The sequence below is a fragment of the Delphinus delphis genome, chromosome 15 (assembly GCF_949987515.2).
Source record: "Delphinus delphis chromosome 15, mDelDel1.2, whole genome shotgun sequence".
Taxonomy (NCBI): domain Eukaryota; kingdom Metazoa; phylum Chordata; class Mammalia; order Artiodactyla; family Delphinidae; genus Delphinus; species Delphinus delphis.
The window spans coordinates 51,874,520-51,902,446 of NC_082697.1; the positions used below are offsets into that span (position 1 = coordinate 51,874,520).

At 48.8% G+C, this 27,927-nt stretch overlaps 1 protein-coding gene and 1 long non-coding RNA gene across 2 annotated transcripts in view; one reads left to right on the forward strand and one right to left on the reverse strand.

The window, feature by feature from the left end:
* On the reverse strand, positions 1-17,712 carry NLRC3 (NLR family CARD domain containing 3). The gene is made up of 17 exons (XM_060031635.2): positions 17,535-17,712; positions 15,680-17,429; positions 14,572-14,658; positions 11,201-11,284; positions 10,666-10,749; positions 9,203-9,286; positions 7,771-7,854; positions 7,091-7,174; positions 6,406-6,489; positions 5,793-5,876; positions 5,080-5,163; positions 4,504-4,587; positions 2,128-2,211; positions 1,623-1,706; positions 896-979; positions 423-506; positions 1-105 (listed from the first exon to the last, which is right to left on the reverse strand). Exons 1-17 carry the CDS (start codon positions 17,710-17,712, stop codon positions 15-17), a joined length of 3,198 nt encoding a protein of 1,065 aa, XP_059887618.1. The 3' UTR covers positions 1-14.
* Positions 14,333-27,927, forward strand: part of LOC132437963 (uncharacterized) — a 25,314-nt gene continuing 11,719 nt past the window's right edge. Inside the window, exons 1-2 of the long non-coding RNA XR_009522127.1 lie at positions 14,333-14,533; positions 20,075-20,208. This is a non-coding gene — a long non-coding RNA (uncharacterized lncRNA). The remainder of the gene's footprint in view (positions 14,534-20,074; positions 20,209-27,927) is intronic.

Genomic DNA, 27,927 nt, shown 5'->3' on the forward strand with positions numbered 1-27,927 from the left:
AGAACTTGTTTTGCTCACATTTCAACAGTGCATGAGGAGGCATTTGTCTTGATAGCCTCTGAGATCATCCTGGCACCAGATTCTCCAATGTGATTTCCCTGGAGACTAGAAGAGAAGGATTAGGACAGGGCTTGAGAAATTGACTGAAGGGCTGGAGGCCTGAAGATTCTCATTAGTAAAGCACAGATGGTCACTACATAAAATGCAGAACCCAGTGTGAAACCTTTGTGCTTCCAGGATTCCTCCTGTGGACAAGGCTCAGCATGGCTCCTTCTTATACTGAGTTCCCTTGCAGAGCTGCTAAGGGGCCTGGGAGTCAGCTGGCTCCGAGACTCAGGCGGAAGGTAGGGTCTGCCCTGGGAGCAGTTCTAAGGGTGAGCAAGGATGGCAGGAACGGGCAGATGCTGCCGAGCCCCACTCACTTGATGTGCCGTAGCCCATGGTTTCCAGACAGTGCGGTGGCAACACATATCGCCCCGTCCATTCCCAAGGAATTCTCTTGGAGACTAGGCAGAGAAAAGATGGAGACACCACAGTGAGCCATTCAGGACAGAAGAACACTCCCCAGGAAGCAGCACTGCACTATCTTGGGACAAGTCTGAGACTGATTTATCCACAGGCGCCATAGCAACAGCGAAGTGGCATTTAACCCTGAGACCTGTGTCTGCAGGCCGCCAGTTGTCTCGTCCAGGTGCCGTGGAGGACATAAGACCAAAAATGCAGAAGTGAACAAACCCATCCACAATATGGACTATAGTAATCAGAATAGTGTCAGCTATTTGTACTCGGAAGGAAGCAGCTACAGAGGAAATCAAGTGTGTCTTATGCCACAGGAGAGGTTCCAGAAGAGAAGTCTGCTGTTTTAAGGCGCAGGTAGGTCTATACAACCACTCACTTGAGTCTTCGGAGACTTGAGTTGACCCTCAGAGCATTCGCCAGGGCTTTGGCTCCGGCCACCCCAATGGCATTTCCTCTTAAGCTGTTGGGAAAGATGGGAACCCTAAGGCACAGTGACAGCTGAGAGGTGAACATGGTACCTCTTCAGGTGAGCATGAGTTACTTAGGAACCACGGGCGGGTGGCGGTACAGTAAGGTTGCTCCTTCCTCACTCCTGGGCACAGAACAGAAATTGGCTCTGGGGAGCAGGTTGCAGGGAGGGGTGAGGCCAACCCAACCTGGTGGTTTGTTGGAACTCTTATCCTCCGTTTTCATTCCAAAGAAAGAACTGGGCCCAGACCAGAGCAGCAACCCTCCATCCAGAGGGGCCCATGTGCTCGGAGCCACAGAACTGCAGGAGCAGGGATGACCCAGACATCCTGAGAGCCCCACAGAGGTTGGGGCCCCAGGTTTGATCTTCTCACAGACCGGGTCAGTGGCCACTGGCCACCCCAGGCCTGGGGACATGTTTAGCCTGGGCAAGGCCAAGGAGAGGACCAACAAGTGACTCCCAGGAAAAGGGGTGACATGGGGTTGGGGAAGCTGGGGCCTGCCCAATCTACGTGAGGATATTTAAATGATTTGGGAGTTTCCGTGTACATTTCCCCCTTCCATATCTGTTCATTTTGAGTCAACATCTTGGTTTCTTTGGGCAAGAGGCTGTAGCCAGAGGCTGGAATACTTACTCAAGAATCTCCAAGGTTCTGTTCACAGCCAGGGCCTCCCCGAGTGCCTGGGCCCCAGGGGCAGCAATGGAGGCCACCTGGAGACTGTAAAAGGAGATGCAGTCAACACAGACAGGCAGCCTCTCTGGCCCTCACACCCACCCGGGTCCAACTGCATCCATACTCGCCCTTTATTTCCACTACCTCTTGACTTAGGGCTGAAAGTGGTGAAATAGCACTGAAAGTTGTTGGCCCTGGTCTGTCCAAAGAACGCTGCATCTCCTGTCTGCACTGATGCTAGACAGAGATCTGGATGCTATGGAGATAGGAAGTAGAGGTGGTCTCCCGGAGAGTTTGGGGGGTAATACTCCCTGCACCCCTAGTTCTTTCTAGATGTCCGGTGACCCAGTTGCTAATATTAGGAAAATCAAACCCACCTTCCTTGACTAGGAAACAAAAATGACAGTTAATGTGAAAGGATGGTTAAGGGCCAGCTTCCTGGGCTGCTGTGCATATCAGGACTTACTAGAGAGCAGTGAGGGCTGTGTTCGCCTTTAGCGCACTGGCCACTGCAGAAGCGCCTTCGTCCCCGATGGCGTTTTCCTGTAAACTGAACATAGAGCCTGAACTCTGGGTGCACGGAACAGAGGCCAACGCTGTGGCAGGACATGCTGAGCATGGACCTTCTAGATTTAAATCAGACCACACACACCATAGCAGACCATCTTCCCAGGGTCACCCTGGGGATCACTGTACCTCCTGTGTGGCCACTGCAGCCCCGTGGCCACCTAATGCATGTGCTCAGGGGTCTGGGGTCTGCATGAGTCTGGACCGTCAGAGCCAAACCAGAAAAGGGACACGTGGACATACTGTCAATGAGAGCTTGGTGTGCTTTGCAAAGCCATCCAGAAAATCAAAGCGTTCAATCCTCGGGCCATTCTTGCTGGTCAGTGTTTTACACCTTTTTTCCCCCCTTTCCTTCCACATTGGAGGAAAGTGGCAGGCCCTGGAGCAATAAATGTTTAAGAGTTTAGTTCAAGTGGACGTTGGTATGTTTGAGGGAGCAATTTGCAGTGATAATTTTAACAGACATTTGAGTATATTGGGTGCCAGCAAGCCCAGTTCCAGCTTCTTGGAACTCAGGTGGGGAGACAGATGAGAGTTACCAACTGCAGGGTGCTAGAAGGGCCCTGTGGAGTCTCCTTCCCCAGTGTGGTCACAGAGGCTGCCCAGCAGAAATAGGTCTAAACCAAACCTGCAGGTGAGAGATGGGGGAGGGCTTGGCACATCTAAGGAAACCAAAGAAATCGAGTTGAGTTGTTGGAGTGTGTAATGAGGCTGAGGGGGTGCAAAAGAAGCAGATCTTTAGGGGCCTTGGAAGCCACGCTAAGGGTTGGACTTCACTCTGCAGGCACCAGGCAGCCATTTAAACATCTTGTCTAGGATGGGAACAGATTTACGTTTGGGAAAGATCTTTGGCCAGCAGTATGAAGATGGACGGATGTGGAGGCTGTGACAGTGATGCAGGTGAGTGCTGCTGGCAGCCTGGACAGCGGCCGTGAGGGTAGAGGGTGGGTGGGTGGAACATTGGGGCAAGAATTGACAGGATTTGGAGATGGGGTGCAGGTGGGAAGTGAGAAGGCAATGTTTCTAGCTTGCACAGTTGGTTGCTGGATCCCCTCACAAGGTGAGGAGCCAAGAAGCAGACTTGTGGGGGAGATAAGTCAGTGGGAAGTGGAGTGGGCAGTGGACACGTGGGTCTGGAGCTCAGGAGAGAGGTCTGAGCTGTAGATGTGGGGGCCACCAGGACTTTGAAGGGAATTGGAGCCCTGGGTTAGGAGGAGCTTCTAGAAAGAGACATCATTCAAGGGAAGATGACCCAGGACAGAACCTTGAGGAGTACCGTATTTAGAGTCAAACGGAAGGACCAGCCAGACAAGGAATATCTTGGAAGTTGAGGGAGAAGTATTCGGCATGAAAAGCAGATGAGGCTCAAAGGTTAAACACGGAGTGACCATCTGACCCAGCAATTCTGCTCCCAGGTGTACACACGAGAGAATTAAAAGCATGTGTCCACACGGAAACTTCTGTATGAATGCTCACGGCAGCATTATTCATAATAGCCAAAAAGTGGAAACAACCCAAGTGTCCATCAGTGGGTGAGTGGATAAACATGTCTATCCATGCAGTGGAATATTATTTACTCATAAAAAGGAATGAAGTACTGATACATGCTGCAATGCAGATGAACCTTGAAAACATACTAAATGAAAGACGTGAGTCACGAAAGACTTCATTTACATGAAATGTCCAAAACAGGTAAATCCATAGAGACAGTAGATTAGGGAACTGGGGGACTTGGTTGGGGGCAGGGGAATGGGGAGTGACTGCTAATGAGTATGAAGTTTCTTTTGGGGGGATTGAAAGGTCCTAAAATTGATTGCAGTGATATTGCACAACTCTGTGAATATACTAGAAACCAGCGACATGTACACCTTAAATGGGTGTATTATATCTCAACAAAGCTGTTGTTTTTTGGGTTTTTTTGCAGTTTGCGGGCCTCTCACTGTTGCGGCCCCTCCCGCTGTGGAGCACAGGCTCCAGACACGCAGGCTCAGCGGCCATGGCTCACGGGCCCAGCCGCTCCGCGGCATGTGGGATCCTCCCAGACCGGGGCACAAACCCATGTCCCCTGCATCGGCAGGCGGACTCTCAACCACTGCACCACCAGGGAAGCCCTCAACAAAGCTGCTTTTTTTTAAATAGCAGATGAGATGGAAACCTGCCCGCTAGCCTTAGAGCAGAGGAGGCTGTGTGCTGAGGGTGTGAGCTCTGCACCTGGTGGGCACCGAGGTTGCAGATTTCCCTGCCCCCTCTCCCCCCCTGCGGAGGCCCCACTTACTCAAGGCTGGTGAGGCTCGTGTTGAGCTGTAGTGCTTGTCCCAGGGCCTTGGCGGCGCCGGCCTGGATAAAGTTCCACTGCAGGCTGGGCAGACACACACACATGACTGCGTGGCCCATGGCAGAGCCCAGGAGGTCCTAGGGGCTCCAGAAAGAAGGGGCTTCTCCTGGGAGAGTGACCACAGGGAATGGGGTCCCTGAAGGACGAGGTCCTGACCAAGGTGGGCAGAATGCCTGCAGCCCCCCTCAGGCTAGTCCCAAGGGGCCTACGTGCACTCTGGTTAGTGGAGGGCACAGGGACAGGCTCAAATCGACTCCAGGTGGCCCTGCATGAAGCATGTGACAGAAGCACAGCGTGGGCACACACCTCCCACCATTGGCCTCTCTCCGGTGAACGGCCCCAGGGAGCAGAGCAGGGGGCAGGGCACAGCCTAAAGGCCCTGAGGCCATGTTGCTGGCGGGGGTGGGGCTGGGGCCCTAAGCCGAACTTGGCCTTCTGCCTCCCCTGGTTTGAGTGGTCCTGCAGCTCTGTGAGCGGACAAATGGACAGGGCAGGGAGGGTGCGTCGAAGACTCACTGAAGGGATGTGAGGGCACAGTTTTCTCTCACTGCCACTGCGATGGCCTGGGCGCCCTGGTCGTGGAGCAGGTTGGCTGTCAGGCTGGGAGGAGGGGAACAGGGGCAAGTGAGTGGGAGCTGGCAGTGCAGCCCCCGTTCTTGCTCACTGGGGGATCCAGACCTCTGCTGTGTTGTCCCCAACCCCCCCACCCCAGGACTTCATCATGTCTCCTGGGATTGCCTGGCTCACGCTCTTGGGGTACTTGAATGTACCAGGTGCTGTGTCCAGCATGTGTCCTGGACCATTGAACTGCATCCTGGCAAGCCCATGGGGGGTGGGGGGCAGGGGGCAGGCTCTGTTCAGTGAGCTTCCACGACAGGTCACCTGCCAGGAGGTGGCCAGAGCCGCCTGGGGACTCACTCATTCCTGATCCCTGTTCTGGGAGCCCCTCCCACTTGCTCATATATTGTTGCCAGGGAGTGGGGGTCGGGGGGTCAGGGCAGGGAGAGTGTTGCCACTCACTTCATCCTCCTGTAATTTACGACATAGAGCGGGGGACTTGTGTCAGGGTTGCCACCGGGCAGCAGGTCTCCCAGTCCCCCCACCAACCAGGTCCTTCTCGCACAATGGCGGGGGCGCCAAGGGTCTGCCATCGACTCCCAGCTCTGGGTGAGTGAGGCCCTAGGTGGCATAAAGAGCCTTAGGAAGCACAGCCTGCCCCCCTCACGTACTCCAGGCTCTTCAGGGTGCTGTTGGTGCGGAGAGCGCGAGCCAGATCCTGGGCTCCCTCCGGGCTGATGGAGTTTTCTCGCAGGCTGAGGAAAGAGAGGACCGTGAACTGCTGACTGACAGGGGAGGCCTGCCACGTGCTCAGGCTGTGAGAAGTTGAGAGCCCCAGGTGGAACCTGGGCCAAGGTGGGAAGAGCCTGCTCTAGGAAGTCCCCCTCCGACTGCTCACCAGCCAGATGTCCCCACACCCCCCCAGGACTGTCAGCAGTAGGACAGACAGTCCAGGAGGAAGAGGATAAGATGACAGGACCTCAGAGGTGTGAAGGGAGGGGAAAGCCAGCATGCTTGGGGGCCTGCAGGCTTGCCCGTAGGAAGGGAGCTGCAGATACGGCCAGCTGAGGGCCAGAGCTGCCCCTGCCTCCCCAGTGAACAGGGGGAGCGCAGGCTGCCAGGCTCCAGAACCAAGCTGCCCAACCATAGATCTTCCCCATCACAGGCCCCTGGCGGTGTGGGTGTGGGCTTCTCAGCACCAGCCTTTCCTTCCATGCCCCAAAGTCCCTTCAGACACCCTGGCCAAAGGGACGCCCTCAGATGGAGAGGGAGGCAGGGACTTACTTGAGGCTGAGGAGCATCTGGTTGGTGCAGAGGGCTTCCATCAGCGCTGCCACTCCCAGGTCACTGATGGAATTGCTTTGCAGGCTGCAGACAGAGGACAGGGCGCACTTTGACGTGGCTGTCTCAGGATGCGGAGGGAGTCCAGCCTGGGGCTGCAGGCACTGAGTTCAGCAGGGAGTTGGGGGAACCCTGTGCTGCCCCCACGGCCCTTCTCATCCCGTTCCCCGCATTCCAGCTCCTGCTAGGTCAGGGCAGGTGGGTCTAGCACAACCAGTGCCTTGATTTGAGTGGCTCCACAAGGCTTCTGGGGGGGGGGGGAAATGTGTCTGCAGCCCCCAGAGAAAGTGGTGCAGCTGAGTGTCCCCATTATGGGGATAGCACTGAACTCCCCAATCCCCACCAAGGCCCTTGGAGCCAGCCCCCTCTGCAGCCACCTGTGCCAGCTTCTAAAGTACACTCAGTGCTTGTTACTGAAAATTCCAGAACCAGCGCCGACCCTGACTGTCCACTGGGGTGGGCTGGAGGGAGACACTAAGATCACAGTATGCCCAGGGTTGGTGGTTGATTGGGTTCTGACAAGGAACTGGTCCTGACTGACAGCCCTCCTCCAGGACCCACCCACCTGCTGGATGGGGAACCCAGGTGGGGAGTCACCCTCTGCCCACAGCCACCCCTGGAGACTCACTCCAGGCTCTTCAGGCCCTGGTTCACCTTCAGGGTCTCCGCCAGGGCCTTGGCACCTCCATCGCCAATGCTGTTACTGGAGAACCTGCAAGAGATGGGACATGGGTGGAGCAGCCTGGTAGGGCGAAGCTGGGGGATCAGAGTCCAGGAAGCCCTCCAGGGAAGGGCTGTCTCTGTTGTCTCAAGGGTGCCCAGGGCACAGTTTCTTCTGCCTGAGGCTGGTTGGTGGGTAGCCTCCGTAAGAGATCAAGGTAGCAAAGTCTTTCTTGACTCCTTGACAGGGTTGGCAGGGCCAACTCTTTAGTGAGGGGTATTTGTGATAACTTTATGTGAAGGTGGCTGGGATGGTATTTTCTTCTACCAGCTGGGAAGGCAGTAAATGTGAGTCTGAGACAGTTGGGGCTCACTCATTCCTGGGAATCTGGATCTCCATTCTCCTGGTCCAGGGCTTTGGAGTCCAAAGCCAGCTATCTTGTGCCCACACATTCATTCATCCATCCACTCACCCACTCACTCACTCACTCATCCATTCATCCATCCATGCACTCACCCACCCACTCATCTGCCCACTCATCCATCCATCCACCCATCCATCCAACCCCTTGTTCACAAATATTTGTGATGGGCTGGGCATTGTGCCAGGCATGGAGGATACCAGTTTGGCCCTTCTGCATTTCTCACATGAGCTCCTTCAGACTCCTGTTCTGCTTCAGGGCATCTGCCATCTGCTGGGTTCCCGCTGGCCCGATGCTGTTCTTCTGCAGGCTGTAGGAGAGGGGTCCTTCAACAAAGCTGGTCACAGCCATTCCCAGGCTAAGGACAGTCTGGTTCAAGGTGAGAGGTCAGAGACTACTCAAGTGCCTCTCTGTTTACCACAGCATGGGGGGAGGGGTCTCCAGGAAAGGTCTGTGGATTGTTGCCAAAGTGTTGCTAATAGACTGATGTGAAGAGTTGAGGCAAGAACCGTTGGGCCTTCCCTTCAGGGGCCAGAAAGCAGTGACCAGCGGACACTGTTAATATCCAGCAACCTCCAAACTGGAGCTTTCCATGTAGAAGTCCCACTGGCCCCTCACCTGACCAGCCTTCTCAACACTCAGCAGTCTGCCTCCAACCAGACCAGCCAGCAGCCTGCCCTGCAACCCTACAGTCCTCCCAAGGGCAGACCCTCCCTTAGGCGCCTCGCCTTCAAAAGCTTCTTCCTTTTATACTAAATGTGGAGGAGGGAGATGTTACAGGAGAACCCCTGTGCTCATCCTAGAAGGACAGGCAGGGCAGGACCTCTTCTGTGTGAGGCTAAATACACTCTATAAACAAAATGGAATTTTCCCTGGTTACAAAGGGAAAAAACCCCTCCCCTCCCCTCCCTTAGAGTATTTCCTTGAGCAAATTTGGGATTGTAAATCCTTTCCCTGTCCCTTTGAGAGTGTGTAAATCTTTTTAAGAGCTAGAAGTAAACCTCTTGGCAAGTTTATAGCCTCGGAATATCTTTTGTAAGGGCCTTGGAGCCATCTCTTTGAACTGTGCACATCAAGTAAGAGCACCTGCTCCAAGCTGTAAGTACCTGCTGGTCATAAAGATGTGAGAAGTTTTCTTTTCCTTGTGATAAATGCAGTTAGCAAACACAGATGGCTTCCCCCAAATAACAGGCAAATTTAGTATAAGGTAAGTGTGACAAATGGTTCTGTCCAGTCCTCTTATTTGAGGGCAAGTTGTGGTTTTTCTTGAAGACACTTATGTAATGGGTTGTATCTGCTCGACTGTAGGAAAGGGTGAGATTCTTTTCTGTCTTTGCCATCCCATTGGTGGATTGCCTTTGATGCTCATTGCAGGCTAGCTGAATGCTTATTCAAGTAATTAAGCTGTTTCATACTTTTCTACATTTGTGGAGAGGATTTTCTGGGTTGGCAGGAGGCTTTGTTTTTAATTATTTCCCCCACACCTGTTCTCTGGAAAAGCAGTGGACATCAGATTTTCCAGGGGCCATCCAGATGGATCAGAAAGCCTCAGGGCTTTGTCCCATCCATCCCTCCATGCAGAAAACTGACAGGCCCTTGGAGGAGAAGGGAGAAGAGAGAAGAGAAAACGTTCTCTGCCAGCCAGCATGCCCACTCACTGCAGCACGGAGAGGGTCCGGTTGGCAGCCAAGGCCTCAGCCATGGACCTGGCACCGTCATCCCTGATCCTGTTGCTCTGGAGGCTGTGGAAGCAAAGAGGTGCATCACTGATGGAACATAGGACGGTGCCTGGCATGCCCTCACCCCCACTACCCAGGAAGTGGGAAAACAACTGGCCCTTCCCACTGCTGCTTTGGCCTTAGGTTTTCCTCTGGATCTCTAAGTACTTGCCTGCTGACTGGGGACAAGGTGCCCATGGTATGTGGATCACAATGACAAGGTCATTGATAGTCCCAATTACAGCTAAAAGCCACAGCACCCAGGTGTTGGTGAGGATGTGGAGAAATTGGAACCCTCATCCGCTGCTGGTGGAAATGTCAAATGGTATGGCCTTTGAGGAAAGCAGTCTGACAGTTACTCAAAAGGTTAAATATAGGGTTACCGTGTGACCCAGCAAATTCCACTCCTACGTATATCTACCCAAAAGGATTGAAAAAAAGTCCTCAAATACTTGTACAGAGATGTGTACAGCACAATAGCCACAAGGTGGAAACAACCCAAGTGTCCATCAGCTGATGAATGGATAAACAAATTGTGGTCTGTTCATGTAATGGAATATTATTCAGCCATGAAATGGAATGAAATACTGGCGCATGCTACAACGTGGATGAACCTTGAAAATATTATACTAAGTGAAAGAAGAAAGACACAAAAAGTCTTATTTTTTGATTCCATGTATATGAAATATCCAGAATAGGTAAACATACAGAAAGCAGATTGGTGGTTGCCAGGGGCTGAGGGGAAGGGAGAATGGGAAGTGATTGCTAATGGGTATAGTGTCTCCCTTTAGGGTGATGCAAATATTTTGGAACTAGATAGAGGTGTTGGTTGCACAACTGTGAATATACTAAATGCCATTGAATTGTACACTTTAAAATGATGAATTTTATGTGAATTTCGCTTCAATAAAAATAAATATATAAATGAACAAGACAAAACAAAATGACAGGACACACTCCGCTAAGGATGGATACAACCGCTGACCCCTAAAAGGAGCCCAGCAAACCACACCACACCATAGGAACCATCTGGAAGATGGGATTTCAGTGTCTTGGAAAACACCGCAGGGGATCATTCTGATACCATGGCCTTGGGGATTTCCTACTCAACGTAGGACAAGAGCTTTCCCTCGTAGATTATTTTGTCCTTCAAACCTCCATATACCTCCACCCCTCTTCTCCTCCATCCCCTGTTCAGGCCATAAGCACAGGCATAATGACTAGGGAAGAGCTGAACTTAGAAACTTGCTTAGGATACAAGATCCCCTGGCATCCACTGGGTGGGAGCCACTATCTCATGGTCGCCGTTTTGAATTACCTCCCACTCCATGGGTGGCACCTGATGAGAGGGTTCTCTGGGCCACCTCCTGGGGGCAGAGAGACAGGGAGCGGGTGACACGTACCACAGAGAGGCCAGAGTGCGGTTGATCTTCAGAGCATCTGCCAGTGCCTTGGCCCCTTGAGGTCCAATGGAGTTACTGCGGAGGCTGGCAGAGGAAGAGAGAGGAAGAACCATTCTCTTTTAGCCAATTCCCAGGGAGGGAAGGAGGAACAGAAGTTACATGGACCTTTAAATCCATGCTCCTCGAAAAGAATGCATCAGGGTTTAGGATTTCACGTTCTGTAGAACTGGGGCAGAGATCCTTATTTAGGCAATCGAGGAAGGAGTTCCCCAAGATGGCCCCATGTGATGGGGAGAAGAAAGCAGGATCTGATGGACTAGTGGGCTTGGGCCAAGTGTGAAGAGGAGATGATAACACCAGATTCAAGGCCAAAATTCTGGCGCTTCACTGGGTGAGTCCCAGCAGCTGAGCAGGAGTCAAGACTTTGCTTGCTCAGCTGTCCTTCCAACCCATCCTGGGAAGAGTGTGGTCTAGGGGACTTCACAAGATGGCTCAACACTCTCTCCCTGTCCCAGGGGTGAAGGGTCCTACTTACTCCAGAGTGGTCAAACTTCTGTTGACGAGGAGGGATCTGGCCAGAGCTTTCGCCCCTTTGTTACTGATCTGGTTCTCAGCCAAGCTGCCCAAAGAGAGGGAGAGGAGTGGTTAATGAAGGTCTGTAAATCTTGCCACCTATCCTGCAACGCGAGGCCTGGGATCCAAACCCGTCAGCCACCATAACATCATCAGGGCCTGGACTCAGGTGGAGATCAGGTAAGTCAGGCCCAGGAAAGCCTCTGAGATGGGCAAGGTAGGGCCAGAGTGGGTGGACAGACCCTCACACCAGCAGAGGGTCCCAGTATGACCAGAATCCAGCACAACACCTTCTACCCCAACAGCGCAGCAGAGGGTACGGGCAATTACTGAAGACTACCATGGGATTCCCAGCCAGGGGTGTGCTGGAAAACCAGCTGTCAGGAAGAAACAAAATACAAAAATCATGATTTGTTGGGTTGGCTAATTTCCATGGTGTAAATACTCCCATCATGGCCAATTTCAAGCACTCTCAGCTTGTAAAAATTCCGAAAATGTAACAATCAGCTCTCATGAACTTGTGGCTGAAGTCGGTTCCAGCACACCCCTGACCCCCAGCCCTTTCTCTAATCCAAGAAAGGAAAATGGTAGAGTTATTATAAAATTAACTTTGAAGTAACAAAATGTACGTCTGTATCTGCCTTGAAAGGGCATTCCAGGGAATTCCCCAGTGGTCCAGTGGTTAAGACTCTGTGCTTTCATTGACAAGGGCATGGGTTTGATCCCTGGTCAAGGAACTAAGATCCCACAAGACACGTGGTGTGGCCAAAAAAAGGCATTCCAGGAACACAATGGGGATCCACTTAATGTTCCTCATACACCCAGTTTCAGAAATGATATCTGTTGAGGTTCTTTACAGTTTCTTAGGCATTTTAAAATGTGAGACAGCCCCATGGGATGCAATTGGAATCCCCAGTGCTTTTCAAGCTATGTTTCAACGGACCCTAAGTTTCTTCAGAAAAGCTTCAGGAGGCTGAGGGGAAACCAAGTGCCTAGGCTCTGCCTCCCACTTCTTTGAATCCCAGCAGCCCCCCTTTTGTTTGCCTGTCTAATTGGGATTCTGCCTCATATGCCACTTATTTATTTATTTATTTATATTTGACGGCGTTGGGTCTTCGTTGCTGCGCATGGGCTTTCTCTAGTTGAAGCGAGTGGGGGCTACTCTTCGTTGCAGTGCACGGGTTTCTCATTGCAGTGGCTTCTCATTGTGGAGCAGGGGCTCTAGGCATGCAGGCTTCAGTAGTTGTGGCACGTGGGCTCAGTAGTTGTGGCTTGTGGGCTCTAGAGGGCAGGCCCAGTAGTTGTGGTGCCTGGACTTAGCTTCTCCGCGGCATGTGAGATCTTCCTAGACCAGGGCTTGAACCCGTGTCCCCTGCATTGGCAGGAGGATTCTTAACCACTGTGCCACCAGGGAAGTCCCTCATATGCCACTTTTAAAAAGCGTTCTATCACTTAAAAAAAGTTTGAAGACTGTTCATCCAGACCACCACCTTCTATATAACTGTTCTCAGCTTCTAGAGAGCCTCTGTCCCCATCCCCTACCCCCAGGACTTTTGTAACATTTTATAAACAATATTTCATGAAGGATACCTTGGATGTTTCAAACAGGGTTGTGGCACTGAGGACCAACTATAGGGAGGTGAAGGAGAGAGTGTGGCCAGAGAAGGAGTTTTTGGCTTTGTTCAGAAAAATCTCTGAGTACTATCTAGATTCCTTTAAGCAAAACACTGAAAGTTGGCTATTTTGCTGAAGGTTCTCATGAAGGAAACTATATTCATAATGAGAAATTGTCATTATTTTGCTTCTTTCAAAGAGATTGCATTTAAATTTCTGGCTAACAAGAGGATCCTGCTAGTTAACAGCTGGCTCTTACACGGTGCTTCCTCTGTGGCTGTCCTGTCCTGAGCACTTTCCGTGAATGAACTCATGTAGCCTCGTGGCAACCCTAAGAGGCAGTGTGCAGTAAAGGATTAACCTTGGCCCCTGCTCCTGAGAGGTGACCTCTAAGCCCTTGGAATGTCCTGCCTGGTAGGAATGTCTCTGTTTACCTGGGGGCCTTGGGCCTTGATGGATAGTCTATCTCACAATGGGATTTATGGTCATGCAGTGTCAGCTTGACCTCTGGAGGGGCTGGAGACTAAGGTCAGCATGCAGTGGGCAGGTGTGTCTTCACGACCAACCCCCAGTAATAACCCTGGACACCAAGGCTTGGGTGAGCTTCCCTGGTTGGAATGCTCTGTGTGTGTTGTCACACATGGTCTCTGGGAGTAGGAAGCGCTCTCTGTTCAGCTCCGCTGGGAGAGAGCGGCTGGAAGCTTGGCCTGGTCTCTGGGACCCTGCCCCAAGGGCTGTTCCCTTTGCAGATTTTAATGTGTATCCTTTCAGTGTAATGAACCGTAATTGTGGGTATAATTGGTTTTCTGAGTTCTGTGAGTTCACTGAACCTGAGAGTGGTCATGGGGACCCCTGAACCCATACCGTTTACCCTTCTTAGGCACAGAGGTGTCTGTTCAAGGTCACATGGAGATCACCACTACTCTAACCACTATCCTCAAAGACTTACTTTTGCTCTGGACTCATTCTATATTCTTGTCTCCTCAGAAAAAGATTATTTCAAAAGCTGGAGGCTTGTGTGAGGATGAAAAATTACTCTCTGGGTCCTGTTCTCTAAACTCACCTCCCTAGTTCTCCTAAAGCCACCCTCAGGTCATCACATCGATTCAACTACAAATCAGAGTGTTAACTCACACTTGGATGTTATTGGGTTGGCCAAAAAGTTTGTTCGGGTTCTCATAAGATGATGTAGAAAAACACAAACGAATTTTTTGGCCAACCCAATGTAGGAGTGATTTCATTAGCACATAGATCAGTTCTGCAATCAGCATATAAACTCTCATCTAATTATGTCATTAAAGATGCAATGTTTAAATTTAAAATTGTTTTAATTGATCTTAATTTAAAAATTTGTGTGTTATTTAAAGATGCAATCCTGTGCTCAAAATACCATTTGAGGGCAAACTTTGTGAGGCATTTAGAGTAAATCAGACTTGGCGGTATGTCTGCACAGACAGCATCTGGAGAAATGGTTCTGTATCCACGATAGTATCTGACCCATACTGTATCCTTTCCCTCTTCTTACAGATGAGGTACCTGAGCCTCTGGAACTTTCTGGAATGAGCAGAAACAAGCAGCCTGCATCCTGAGCCACACGCCTCAATGACACTTCACTTTGAAAGCACCCCTGGCCATTTGAGCAGAGAGGAGGATGTGAAAAGAGCCCCGGACACCTAGACAGGTAGGCAGCCTGGGCAGGGTCTCCTGGGTCGGCGTTACCTGATCCTCTGAATGCGACAGTCCTTCCCACTCAGCACACTGCCCAGCAGTTCCATCATGGGGTCCTGGAACTGGTTGGTGTCCAGCCTGGTCAGGAGGAACAGCAATAATGAACAGTCTCACTGCCCATGGGCAGGTGGGATGAGGCCCCTGGCAGAGGGCTGGCATTAGGCAGCGGAGGGGGCGCTACACAGACACCCAGGCTGAGATCCTTTCCCTCCCCCTCCTCTCCATCCCAGTGCAGCCCCCACTGTGAGGTTCAGAGATCCGTGCCAGCACACCCACATGCTCAGAGTTTTCCTACAAGAGTGACTTGGGAGGCTCAGTGGTGTAAACCCTAGGCTTCCTACCCACAGGGATGTCTTCCCAGCAGCCCCGCAGTCTGTATGCGTGTGCAGGACACCAGTTGCTAGCTCTCCTCCTTCTGAGGATGTAGAAGCTACTCTGAGGTCCTGAATGACCCTTGTCCTAAGCCTTCCCTTCCCCCCACCAGGGTCCAGAGAATGGACAGAGGGTGATGGGCTGAGAGTGGAGTGAATGGGTATGGCCTGTCAGCATTGGGATGGTTTACAGGGTGTTGTAGGTTGAATTGTATACCCCTATAAGATATGTTGGTGTCATAACCCCCCAGTGCCTCAAGAATGTGACCTTATTTGGAAATAGGGTCATTGCAGGGTAATGAGTTAAGATGGGGTGGGGTGGCCTGTAACACAGTGTGACTGGTGTCCTCACAAGAGAGGAGAGCTCTACATGAAGACAGACACGGAGAAGGTGGCCGTGTGACCTCGGAGGGCAGAGACTGTGGTGATGCGTCTACAAGCCAAGTATTGCCAGCAAACACTGAAGGCTGGAGAGGCCAAGAATGACCCAAGGATCCTCCCCTACAGGTTTCAGAGGGAACACAGCCCTGCTGACACCTTGATCTTAGACTCTAGCCTCCAGAACTGGGAGAAAATAACATGTCATTTTAAGCTACCCAGGCTGTGGTCCTTTGTTACAGCAGCCCTAGGACATGGACACAGAGGGGCGTGGTGGAGGGGAGGAGCCCTCCAGGTCCCCGCTCTCTCCTCTGCCCACACGCCCCACACAGCCCCACCCTGGCGCCCACCTCAGACTCCGGCAGTAGAGCAGCTGGGGCAGCAGGCTCTGGAGGACCCCCTGGCTGAGGTACAGGGGCAGGTTGGCCTCCTGGGTGCAGACATCGGACACCTGCAGGAGGTAGGCCAGGGCAGCGCGGTGTTGGGGGCTGGTCAGCCCGGCCAGGCCCCCGCTTGCCATGGCCTCTTCCACGCTGTGGGCCAGCTCCGTGTGCTGCAACTCGCGCAGGCAGTGCAGGACGTTGATGGCCCGGGCGCAGACCACCGTGTTGGGGCGCAGGCAGCCCTTCAGGAGCTCGGCCACCTGGGCCCGGTAGCCCTGGTGCTCGCCCTGGGTCAGCAGGGAGCCGGCCAGCAGCGCATTGACCCTCGGAGACAAGAGGCCTGAGAGGAAGCGCAGGAAGACGTCGAGCCGCCCATCCTCGGCCTGCATGGCCCTCTGGGCCGCACTCCTGAAGTGCGTGAGGAAGCCAAGCTGGGGCCAGGACATGCCACCCTCGGTGAAGAGATCGAAGATGGCCCTCTTGGATGCACTGTAGTAGTAGGCAGCTGCCACAAACTCCTGCAGGGACAGGTGGGTGAAGTAGTAGGCTGCTGAGGAGGCCAGGGTCTCCTCCCGCTGCAGGAAGCAGCTGCATGGGGCGGTCTGCAGCAGAGCAAGGTCCACGCCGAACACCTTGAGGTCTGGCTCGTAGAACACGTACTTCTTCCTGACCAGCCCGTGGAAGGCCAGCCGGCCCAGTGTCCCCACCATCTTGCGGCAGCCGTGGGCCAGCTGCTCAATGCGGGGGCTCACCTTGCCCTTCTCCTGCCCCTCCCTGCTGAGGGCCATTCTGAAGTACCATGAATAGAGTTCACACAGGGTCCTTGGAGGCCACGGCTCTGCATCCTGGAGCCCTGGCCTGTTGCGGTGCAGGTGGCCCAGCACCGACCCCACCAGCTGGCAGAAGGCTGGGACGGCGCACATCAGATACAGGGGCCTGTCAGCCTGCATCTGGCTCAGGACCCAACCCGAGAGGACCTGGTCCTCAGGGAACATCTGCCCCAGACACATCTTGATCTCCTCCTCGTTGAAGCCCCGGATCTCGGTCATCCGGTCCACCAGGCCTCCCGGGATCTGGCCAGCCGCGCTGGGGCGGGAGGTGACCCAGACAGAAACACCTGGGAAGAGGTTGCCCCGGATGATGTTGGTGATCAGATGGTCCACTTGGATCTCCTTCTTGGGGTCTCTGCAGGCCACAGTGTTGGAGAAGTCCAGGGGCATCTTACACTCATCCAGGCCGTCCAGGACGAGGAGGACTTTGGTTAGGGCTGCTGACGCCAGGCCAGTCTCCCCCGCGTGTGGGAAGACAGAGCGGACAAGTCTGTCTGCAGACAGCTTCTCATGGGTGTTGAGATCCCGGAAGGTCAAAGGCAGCACCAGCGAGAAGTCCTTGCCCATCTGCCCCCGGGCCCAGAGGTAGACAAAGTTCCTCACCAGGGTGGTCTTGCCCACGCCAGCCACCCCAATGGTGATGGAGATGCGGGGCGGGATGGACACCCGCGACAGAGGCAGGAAAAGCCTGTCCAGGGCGATGGTCCTGTCGGAGCACCAGCCCCCACGTGTGGCCTCCACCTGCGTGAAGTCGTGTTCCCTCAGCTGCAGGTCCATCAGGTCCTCCACCAGCAGGAGGCTGGTCAACCTGGAGGAGGGGCTTCCCAGCTCAGGGCTGCCTCCCATCCTGTTCAGAAGGGCCTCTCGGTGCCTCTGTATCCTCAAATCTGGACAGAAGCCAGAGGGGAGGGATGGGGGAGGGTGGAGGAAGAGGGCCCTCCCTCCGGTGGGTGAGGGGAAGAGGGCCCAGGGATCCCTATCTGTCTGCTTACCATTGCCATGGGGCCTCAGCAGGGACTCTGGTGTCCTGTCAGGGGGCTGCAGGATCTGGGAGCCCTGACTGCCCTTCCCAGCCAGCAGGTCCACTAGGGCTTTCACCTGCTCGGCTGGGGAGCCAGCACCGTGGCCCTGGCCAGCCTCCCTGCCCGTGTGCACCTCTTGCTTCCTCATGGAGTCTGGGATTGCTGCCAGGAGCTGTGGAGAGAGGACCTGAATCTGCTTTCTTCTGTCGCCCCATCAGTGGCCTGGGGACAGGTTAAACAAGCCTCAAGGGATGGGTGGATGGGGACCCACCCTTTCTCCTGCCCTGAACTACGGGTGGCTCTTGATCTGGCCTCTGGGACAGGGTTGGAAGGACTGTTTGTTGCTGGATGGTGACAGTAGTCCCTGCTGCCAGGAGCATTGCTCAGGTGCAGGGGCCCTGGGCTCGAATCTGAGCTCTGTCACTTACTGGCTCTGCAACACTGGACAGGCCACCTGAGTGCTCTGTGCCGTGGTATCCTCATTTGTAACCTGAAAATGGGGATGAGATTGTGAACAGTTCCACTCATGAGAGGGGAAGGATGAAAGAGACCAATCTGGAAAAGCTGCGTGTGGTATGATTCCAATCCTATGGCCTCCTGGAAAAGGCAAAGCTATGGAGACAGTAAAAGGATCAGTGTTCGTCTGGGGTTTGGGGCGAGGAGGGAGGATGAACTGGCAGAGCACAGAGGATTTTTAGGGCACTGAAACTACTCTGTATGATACTGCAGTGGTAGATTCATGTCATTGTACATTTGTTCAAACCCATAGAATGTATGGCACCACGAGTGACACTAATGTCAGCTCTGGACTCTGGGTGATAGTGACGTGTCAGTGTAAGTCAACCGATTGTAACCAATGTGCCCCTCTGGTTGGGGAAGGGTGCGTGTAGGTGTGCTGGGGGTAGAGGGAAATCTCTATATTTCCCACTTGATTTTTCTGTGAACCTAAAACTGCTCTAAAAACTAACGTCTATTAACTTAAGAAGAAAAAAAAGAAAGAAAGGAGGAGCCAAAAGGGAAGAGAGAGCTGGTTCAGCTACTCAGCTACTTTTCTTTTGTGTTCCTGGGGCCTCTGGGAAGCGCAGAGGCTCCTGACCCTCAGGCAGCACTGTTTTCTGCTGGGAACAGTGATGCCAAGGCGCTGAGAGGCAGAGCCCCACCTGCTCACGTTCCTCTCCCTCCCTGGGGACTGGAGTGGATCCTGTTGCCAAGGCTGGCCGCCCCCATGTGTCCCTCCGTCAGCTAAGGTGGACACTTGAGGACCCTGAGCCCGCCCCCAGCCGCTCCTCACCTGCAGCAGGCAGGATGTCCAGCCCTAGGCAACCCCTCCAGCAGGGCCCCAGGAACTCAGGGGGCGGGGGTCAGCCATCCTTTGTCCACGGGTCTAGGAGAAAACAGGACGTGGGGCTGGGCAGAGGTCATGCCTGCTGCTTCAGATGGCAGCAGCTCATTGAAACAGATCGACCCGCACCCTCCAGCCCTAAAGCTCTCTGGGTCCCAATGTGATTCATTTACGAGGGGGCCACTGAATACAGCCCCCAGGATCCAACACACTCGCTGACCTTGGATTTGAATTGGGCTTCCCAGGCATTTTAACTTGAGATGAACCTTTCTACGTGGAAAATGCTAAAAGAAGCTTGGCAACAAGTAAAATAGCATTTTCTAACCATTCAGTTCACGGTGATATTGAAGAGTTAGTGCAATGAATTTGAGGTAGGTGGTGCCCAACCGAGCTGACTAAACTATTCTGGGAACTTCAGAAATAGGCCGGGGTGAGGCCATGCTCCTTACACTTTTTCAGGACCCTTCTGGCTGTTTTATTTTATTTTTCTGAATGTCAAAACCAAGGGGGAAAAAACTGGATGGGGTGTTGGTTTAAGTCATATTAATGTGCACAGATTAATGGAGGCATTATTGAGGTTTTTCTTTAGATCCTTTGCTAAAACTATATTTTTCCTTATCTAGATCTTGCCAATTTCTTCTTTGTGTCTAAGTATTTTTAAATAGTTCTTGTTGTTATTATGAATTTTGTTGGTGTCAAGGAAGGCAATTTTTGTGTATTTTATCTTGTATCCCACCAACATGTTAAGTAGTCACAGTAGTTCTCATTTTTCAGTTAACTCTCTTCAGGCTTTTGAATTACTGCAATGCAAATAATTTCATCTCTTATTTTGAACAATTTCTCTGCATGGTCCAGCCCCACCGCTGCCCCCAGCAATGTTGAAAGACAGTGGTTGTAACAGGCATCGTTTTCTTACTCCTGACTCTCCCAGGAGTGGTTCTAGCCCAAACCATTAGACCTGATGTTTGTGACCGGTATATAATTAGTTCTCTTCTCCTCTTGGAAAAGATTCCTTCAATTCCTCCTTTCTTATTGCCATTCAAGTAACATTATATAATCCTTGTTGAAGGCTTACTGTGTTTCAGACATTCTGTTAAGCACTGTACTTACATCATTTCATTTACGCCTTGTAACAACTCTCATTACCATTCCTTCTCGCATTTTATAGATGAGGACACTGAGGCTCAGAGAGTTTAAATGACTTTCTCAAGGATACGCGAGTGGGAAGCAGTTGTGTTGGAATAGAAACCAAGGCTTCACTGACAGCAGTACTTGTGCTGTATAATCTACCTGCCTCTTAAGGTATGTTGACACATTTTATAAAAGTTTTAGGCATGTCTGTTAAATGAGCAAATAACTTTTTAGCAATATTGATATAATCGTATGATTTACTTCCAATCATTCATCCAGCTAGCAGATATTTATAGGGGGCTGCTGTGTGTTCCAGGCACTGGTGATGTAAAGGTGAACAATTAGACAAAGTCCTTACCTTGTGAGTGTGGTGGGGGTGGAGGATAATGATAGTAAAGAAGAAAACAAGTGAATAAGCAAGGCAGTTCTGATGGTGATTAGTGCCTGAATAAAATAAACCGTGTGAGTGATGGAGAGGGTCAGGGTCCGGGGGAGGGGGTCCTTTAGTCTCAGTGTCCAGGGAAGGACTCTGTGAGAAAGCTACATATGAGCAGAGATCTGAAAGGTGAGAAGGAGAGAGTCATGCAGAGAGCCAGGGGAACAGCAAGTGTAAATACCCTGCGTGTTAGAGAAGGAGGAAAAGGCCAGAGTTGCTGGAATGCAGTGAATGAGCACGTGGGCTCACAAAGGGGGTTGGGAGGCCACCTCAGAGGGGCTTGAGACCTGGTCACTCCCCTAAGGAGTTTGGATGCGTTTGAGTGTGGTGCGAAGCCACTGGAGGGAGCAACGGGACTGATGTATATCAGATCTTTATTTTATTTTATTCTGTTTTTATTAATTAATTTATTTTGGCTGCGCCGGGTCTTAGTTGCGGCATGTGGGCTTCTTAGTTGAGGCATGCATGCAGGATCTAGTTCCCCAGCCAGAGATCGAACCCAGGCCCCGTGCATTGGGAGCGTGGAGTCCTACCCACTGGACCACCAGGGCAGTCCCTCAGATCTCTCCTTTAAACCGTGAACTACACTGGCACTTCCCTGGCAGTCCAGTGGTTAAGACTCTGTGCTTCCACTGCAAGGAGCACGGGCCTAATCCCTGGTCAGGGAATTTTATGCTGTGTGGCACAGCCAAAAACAAAAAAACAAAACAAAACAAAAACTGTGAGCTATGCTAATAGATTTTCTAACATCAAACCAAACTTGCATTCTTGAATATAATCTTCCATTAGTATTAAGCTATGTATAACAGGGTGGGATAGCACAAAAATAGAAATATAAGTCAATAGAACATAATAAAGGGTCCAGGAACAAATATATATTTATATTATTTACATATGAAGGAATTTGGTAATATGACAAAAATAACATTTCAAGTCAGTGGTATTGGCCAGCCTATGAAAAAAAATTTTTTTGAACTTTACTTCACATTAAGTGCAAAATTTAACTTCAGTTCGGATTAAATACAAAACCATAAAAGCACAATAAGAAAATACGAGAGAATATTTTAAAATATTCTTTCGGTAAGGGAGGCTTTTTTTTAAGCAAGACATAAAATCCAGGAGTCATAAAAGGGAAGACTAACAGATTTGCCTTAATTGAATATTTCTCAATAATAATAGTGCCACAAATAAAATTGGAGGAAAACCTCAAGCCAAGAGTCAACATTTGCAAATATATGAAAGAGCATTAATATCTTTAATGTATAAGGAACTCTTAAAATCAATAAGAAAGAAATAGAAATGAATAGAAATAGAAATGAATAGAAATAGAATGATGGACACAGACAGGTAATTGTGGACCCAGACAGAAATAGAAAAAAGGACATAGATAATTCATAGAAGTATAAGTGACCATGATGTTGAAAAGATGCTCAATCCTACTAATGATCAAGAAAAAACAAAACAAGGAGCTATCATAATGACATAACAGGCTGCATTGGTGAGAACGTGGGATTAATAGGAATCTTAGTGCATAGCTGGTGGGAGGGTAAATTAGTATGATTCTGGATCATAATGTATCATTATCTATTGTCATTAAATATCTTTGATCCAGAAGTTCCACTTCTGGGAATTTATGCTAAAGAAATAATTGGGTAAGTGCACAGAGATGTGACTATAAGGATGATCCTGAAACATTGTTTACAACAACAAGAAATTGAAGGGGAAAAAAACTAAATTTCTATCCAGAGAGAATTGGTAAAATTATTTTGGCGCAGTTAAACAGTGGAAACCTACGTGGCCATAAAAAATAATAAGGTCAAACTGGAAATGTCCACAGTGTATTTTTTTTGTCTCTTAATGTTATAAAGGTTTTTTTTAAAAATTCATTTATTTATTATTTATTTATTTTTGGCTGCGTTGGGTCTTTGTTGCTGCGCATGGGCTTTCTCTAGTTGTGGCGAGCAAGGGCTACTCTTCGTTGCGGTGCATGGGCTTCTCTTGTTGTGGAGCACGGGCTCTAGGCGCGCGGGCTTCAGTAGTTGTGGCGCACGGGCTCAGTAGTTGTGGCGCATGGGCTTAGTTACTCCGCAGCATGTGGGATCTTCCTGGACCATGGCTCGAACCCGTGTCTCCTGCATTGGCAGGCGGATTCTTAAGCACTGCGCCACCAGGGAAGCCCTGGTATAAAGGTTTTAATCACTTTTCTGAGGTATAATTTTTTTTAAAATGAGAATCCTATATATATATATATTTTTTAATTATTTATTTATTTTATCATTTATTTGGTTGCACCAGGTCTTAGTTGCGGCCGGCAGGTTCCTTAGTTGTGGCATGCGAACTTTTAGTTGCGGCATGCATGTGAGATCTAGTTCCCTGACCAGGGATCGAACCCGGGCTCCCTGCATTGGGAGCATGGAGTCTTAACCACTGTGCCACCAGGGAAGTCCTGAATTATAATTTATATAAAATAAAATGCACGCATTTCAAATAGAGTTATATGAGTTCTGACAAATGTATACACCTCTGTAACATCTACCACAATCAAGTCACTGAACATTTCTTTCTCCCAAAAAGTGATCCCTCATGCCCCTTTGCTGTCTACCCCAACCACACCCCTCTGGCCCTGAGCCATCCATCTGCTTTTTTCACTATAGTTTTACCTTTTCTAGAATTTCAATGTTTTTTTTTCCACTTTTTAAAAATTGTGGTAAAATTCATATAACATAATTACTATCTTAACCATTTTTAAGTGTACAGGTCAGTGGTATTAAATGTATTCACACTGTTGTGCAACCATCACCACGATCATCCCCTTAACTCTCTTTATCTTGTAAAACTGAAACTCTATACCCATTAAACAACAACTCCCTATGCTCCCCTCCTCCCTAGCCCCGGGCAACCACCCCTGTACTTTCTGTCTTTATGATTTTGATGACTCTAAGTGCCTCATATAAGTAGAATCATACAATATTGGTCTTTTTGCATCTGGCCTCTTTCACTGAGCATAATGTTTTCCAGGTTCATCCATATTGCAACATGTATCAGAATTTTGTTCCCTTTTATGATTGAATAATATTCCATTGTATGTAGGTACCGTATTTTTCTTATCCATTCACCTGTCAGTGAGTACTTGGGCTGCTTTTATGTTTTAACTTCGGTAAATAATGCTGCTACAAACATGGATGTACAAAGGTGAACTCTTTAAGACCGCGCTTGCAATTCTTTAGGGTTTATACCCAGAAGTGGAATTGCTGGATCATATGGTAACTCTATTTTTAATTTTTTGAGGAGCTGCCACACTGTTTTCCAAAGCAGCTTTAACATCTTACTTTCCCACCAACAGTGAGTGCACAGGGTTCCAATTTCTCCACATTCTCACCAGTACTTGTTGTTTTCTGGTTTTTTGATAGCAGCCATCCTAATGGGTGTGAGGTGGTATTTCATTGTAGTCTTGATTTGTGTTTCCCCAATGATTAGTAATGTTGAGCATCTTTTCGTGTGCTTATCGGCCATTTATATGTCTTCTTTGGAGAAATATCTATTCAAATCCTTTGCCCATTTTTCAATCAGGTTGTTTGGGTTTTTTGTTGTTGTTGAGTTTTAGGAGTTCTCTATATATTCTGGATATTAAATCCTTATCAGATACATGATTTGCAAATATTTTCTTCCATCCTGTTTTTTGTACTCTGGATAGTGTCTTTTGATGTACAAAATTGTTTAATTTTCATGAAGTCCAATTTGTCTAATTTTTCTTTTGTTACCTGTGCTTTTGGTGTCATATCCAAGAAATAATTGACAAATCCAATGTTGTGAAGCTTTGTCCTCTGTTTTCTTCTAAGAGTTTTATTGGTTTAGGTCTTACATTTATCCATTGTGAGTTAATTTTTGTGTATGGTATTAGGTAAGGATCCAACTTTATTCTTTTGTATGTGGATATCCAGTTTTCATAGCACCATTTGTTGAAAAGACTGTCCTTTTCTCATTGAATGGTCATGGCACCCTTGTCAAAAATCATTTTACCACATACATGAGGGTTTATTTCTGGGCTCTCTATTCTATTCCATTGGTTTACATGTCTGTCTTTATGCTAATACCATACTCTTTTGATTACTGCCACTTTGTGGTAAATTTTGAAATTAAGAAGTGTGGGTCCTTAGGGCTTCCCTGGTGGTGCAGTGGTTGAGAATCCGCCTGCCGATGCAGGGGACACGGGTTCGTGCCCCGGTCCAGGAAGATCCCACATGCCGCGGAGCGGCTAGTCCCGTGAGCCATGGCCACTGAGCCTGCATGTCCGGAGCCTGTGCTCCACAACGGGAGAGGCCACAACAGTGAGAGGCCTGCGTACCGCAAAAAAAAAAAAAAAAAAAAAAAAAAAGGAGTGTGGGTCCTCTAGTTTTGTTCTTTTTTTTTTTTTTTTTTTAATACGGCAGGTTCTTATTTAGTTTTGTTCTTTTTCAAGATTGTTTTGGCTATTTGAGGTGCCTTGAAATTCCATGTGAATTTTAAGTTGGGTTTTTATATTTCTGCAAAAAAAAAATGTTATTGAGATTTTGATAGGGATTGCACTGAGTCTGTAGCTAGCTTTCAGTAGTATTGACATTTTAACAATATTAAGTCTTCAAGTTCATGAACATGGGATGTGTTTCCATTAATTTATGTCTTCTTTAATTCAGCAGTGTTTTGTAGCTTTCATTGTACAGGTCTTTTACCTCCTTGGTTAAGTTAATTCCTAAGCATTTTATTCTTTTTGATGTTATTGTGAATGGAATCGTTTTTGTGATGTCCTTTTCAGGTTGTTCATTGTTCATGTATAGAAATGAAGGTGAATTTTGTGTGTTGACTTTGTATCCTGCTACTTTGATGAATTCACTTATTAGTTCTAACAATTGTTTTGTGGAACCTTTAGGATTTTCTGCATAAAAAATCATATCTGCAAACAGATGATTTTACTTCTTCCTTTCCAATTTGGATGACTTTTCTGTGTGGCCTTTTATGGCCACATAATTTTCCACTGTATAACTTGGCCATAATAATTTTACCAATCTTCTTTGGATAGAAATTTCATTTTTTCCCCTTCAGTTTCTTTTTCTTACCTAATTGCTCTGGCTAGAACTTCCAGTACTATATTGAATAGAAGTGGTGAAAGCAGGCATCCTTACCTGGTTCCCAATGTTAGAGGAATCACTATCAGTCTTTCATCATTGAGTATGATGTTTGCTGCAGGTTTTTATTATGTGGAGATAAATTCCTTCTATTCCTAGCTTACTGTTTTTTTGTTTGTTTGTTTGTTTTGTGGTACGCGGGCCTCTCACTGTTGTGGCCCCTCCCGTTGTGGAGCACAGGCCCCGGATGCGCAGGCTCAGCAGCCACGGCTCACGGGCCCAGCCGCTCCACGGCATGTGGGATCTTCCCGGACCGGGGCATGAACCCGTGTCCCCTGCATCGGCAGGCGGACTCTCAACCACTGCGCCACCAGAGAAGCCCACTGAGTGTTTTTATAATGAAGGGATGTTCAATTTTGTCAAATGCTTTTTCTGTGTCAGTTGATATGTTCATGTGGGTTTTTTCCTTCCTTTTGTTTACGTGGCATATTACATTGGTTGATTTTCCTATGTCGAACCATCCTTGTATTCCGTGAATAAATTCCATTTGGTTTTTGTTGAAGATTTTTGCATCAGTGCTCATAAGGGATATCTATATTTTTCTTTTCTTATAGTGTCTTTGTTTGGCTCTGGTATCAGGGTAATGCTGGCCTCATAGAATGGGTTGGGAAATGTTCTCTCCTTTTCAACTTTTCAGAAAATTTTGAGAAGGATTGGTATTACTTCTTTAAATGTTTGGTAGAATTCACTAGTGAATATATATATATATATATTTTTGGCTGCACCACATGACATGTGGAATCTTAGGTCCTTGACCAGGGATCAAACCCACGCTCCCTGCATTGGAAGCACAGAGTCTTAATCACTGGACTGCCAGAGAAGTCCCTCTTTTCTAGTTTTAGTAATTTAAGTCGTCTCTCTTTTTCCTTAGTCCATCTAGCAAAAGATTTGTCAATTTTATTAATCTTTTTGAAGAACCAGCTTTTGGTGTCATTGATTTTTCTCTATCATTTTTCTATTTTCTGTTTTATTTTTATTATTTCCTTCCTTATGCTAGTTTTGGGTTTAGTTTGTTCTTTTTTTTCTAGTTTTCTTAAGTTGTAAAGTTAGGTTGTTGATTTGAGATCTTTCCCATTTTTTAATATAAATACTTATAGCTATCAGTTTCCTCCCTTAGCACCACTTTCACTGTGTCCCATAAGTTTGGCATGTTGTGTTTTCATTTTTATTCATCTCTGAGTATTTTTAAATTTTCCTTGTGAATTCTTCCTTAATACATTAGTGATTTAAAAGTGTGTTGTTTGGGCTTCCCTGGTGGCACAGTGGTTGGGAGTCCGCCTGCCAATGCGGGGGACCTGGGTTTGGGCCCTGGTCTGGGAGGCTCCCACGTGCCACGGAGTGACTGGACCTGTGTGCCACAGCTGCTAAGCCTATGCTCTGGGGCCTGTGAACCATGGCTGCTGAGCCCACGCGCTGCAATTATTGAAGCCCGAGTGCCTGGAGCCTGTGTTCTGTGACAGGAGAGGCCACTGTGGTGAGAGGCCCGTGCACTTCAGTGAAGAGTGGCCCCCGCTTGCCGGAACTGGAGGGAGCCTGCGCTCTGCAGCAAGGACCCAACGCAGCCAAAAATAAATAAAAATAAAATAAATTTTAAAAAAATAGTGTGTTGTTTAATTTCTGCAATTTCATGCATTTTCCAGGTTTTCTTCTGTTATTTATTTCTAACTTCATCCCACTGTGGTTAGAGAAGATACTTTGTATAATATCTATATTTTAAAATCTCTAAAGACTTAACTTGTAGCCTAACATATGGTCAGCTCTGTTAAAATCCCATGTGCATTTGAAAAGAATATTCTCTTGTTGGGTAGTGTATTCTGTATGTGTCTGTTAGATCTAATTGTGTTAAGACTTCTATTTCATTATTTGTCTTCTGTCTGGTTGTTCTATGCATTATTGTGAGTGGGTTATTAAAGTATCCAACTATTATTGTGGAACTATTTCTCCCTTCAGTCCTGTCAGTTTTTGCTTCATATGTTTTAATGGTCTTTCATTAGGTATATAATGTTTATAATTGTTATATCTTCTTGCTGTTTCAAATCTTTTATTAATATAAAGTGTCCTTCTTTGTCTCTTGTAACCTTTTTTGATTTAAAGCCTTTTTTGTCTGATATCAGTATAGCTTCCCCTGCTCTCTTTTGGTTACTATTGTCATGGAATGTAGTTTTTAGGTTTTTTGGGTGGGGCCATGCTGCACGGCTTGTGGGATCTCAGTTCCCCAACTAGGGATTGAACCCGAGCCACAGCAGTGAAAGCCCGGAATCCTAACCACTAGGCAACCAGGGAACTCCCCAT

Coding starts and splice junctions, on each gene's coding strand:
- NLRC3 (XM_060031635.2), bottom strand. CDS start 17,712: ATGAGGAAGCAAGAGGTGCACACGGGCAGGGAGGCTGGCCAGGGCCAC. Junction 14,659..15,679: donor CTCTACTGCCGGAGTCTGAG/GTGGGCGCCAGG, acceptor CCTCCTGACCAG/GCTGGACACCAACCAGTTCC. Junction 7,855..9,202: donor CGGACCCTCTCCGTGCTGCA/GTGAGTGGGCAT, acceptor CCTCTCCTACAG/CCTGCAGAAGAACAGCATCG.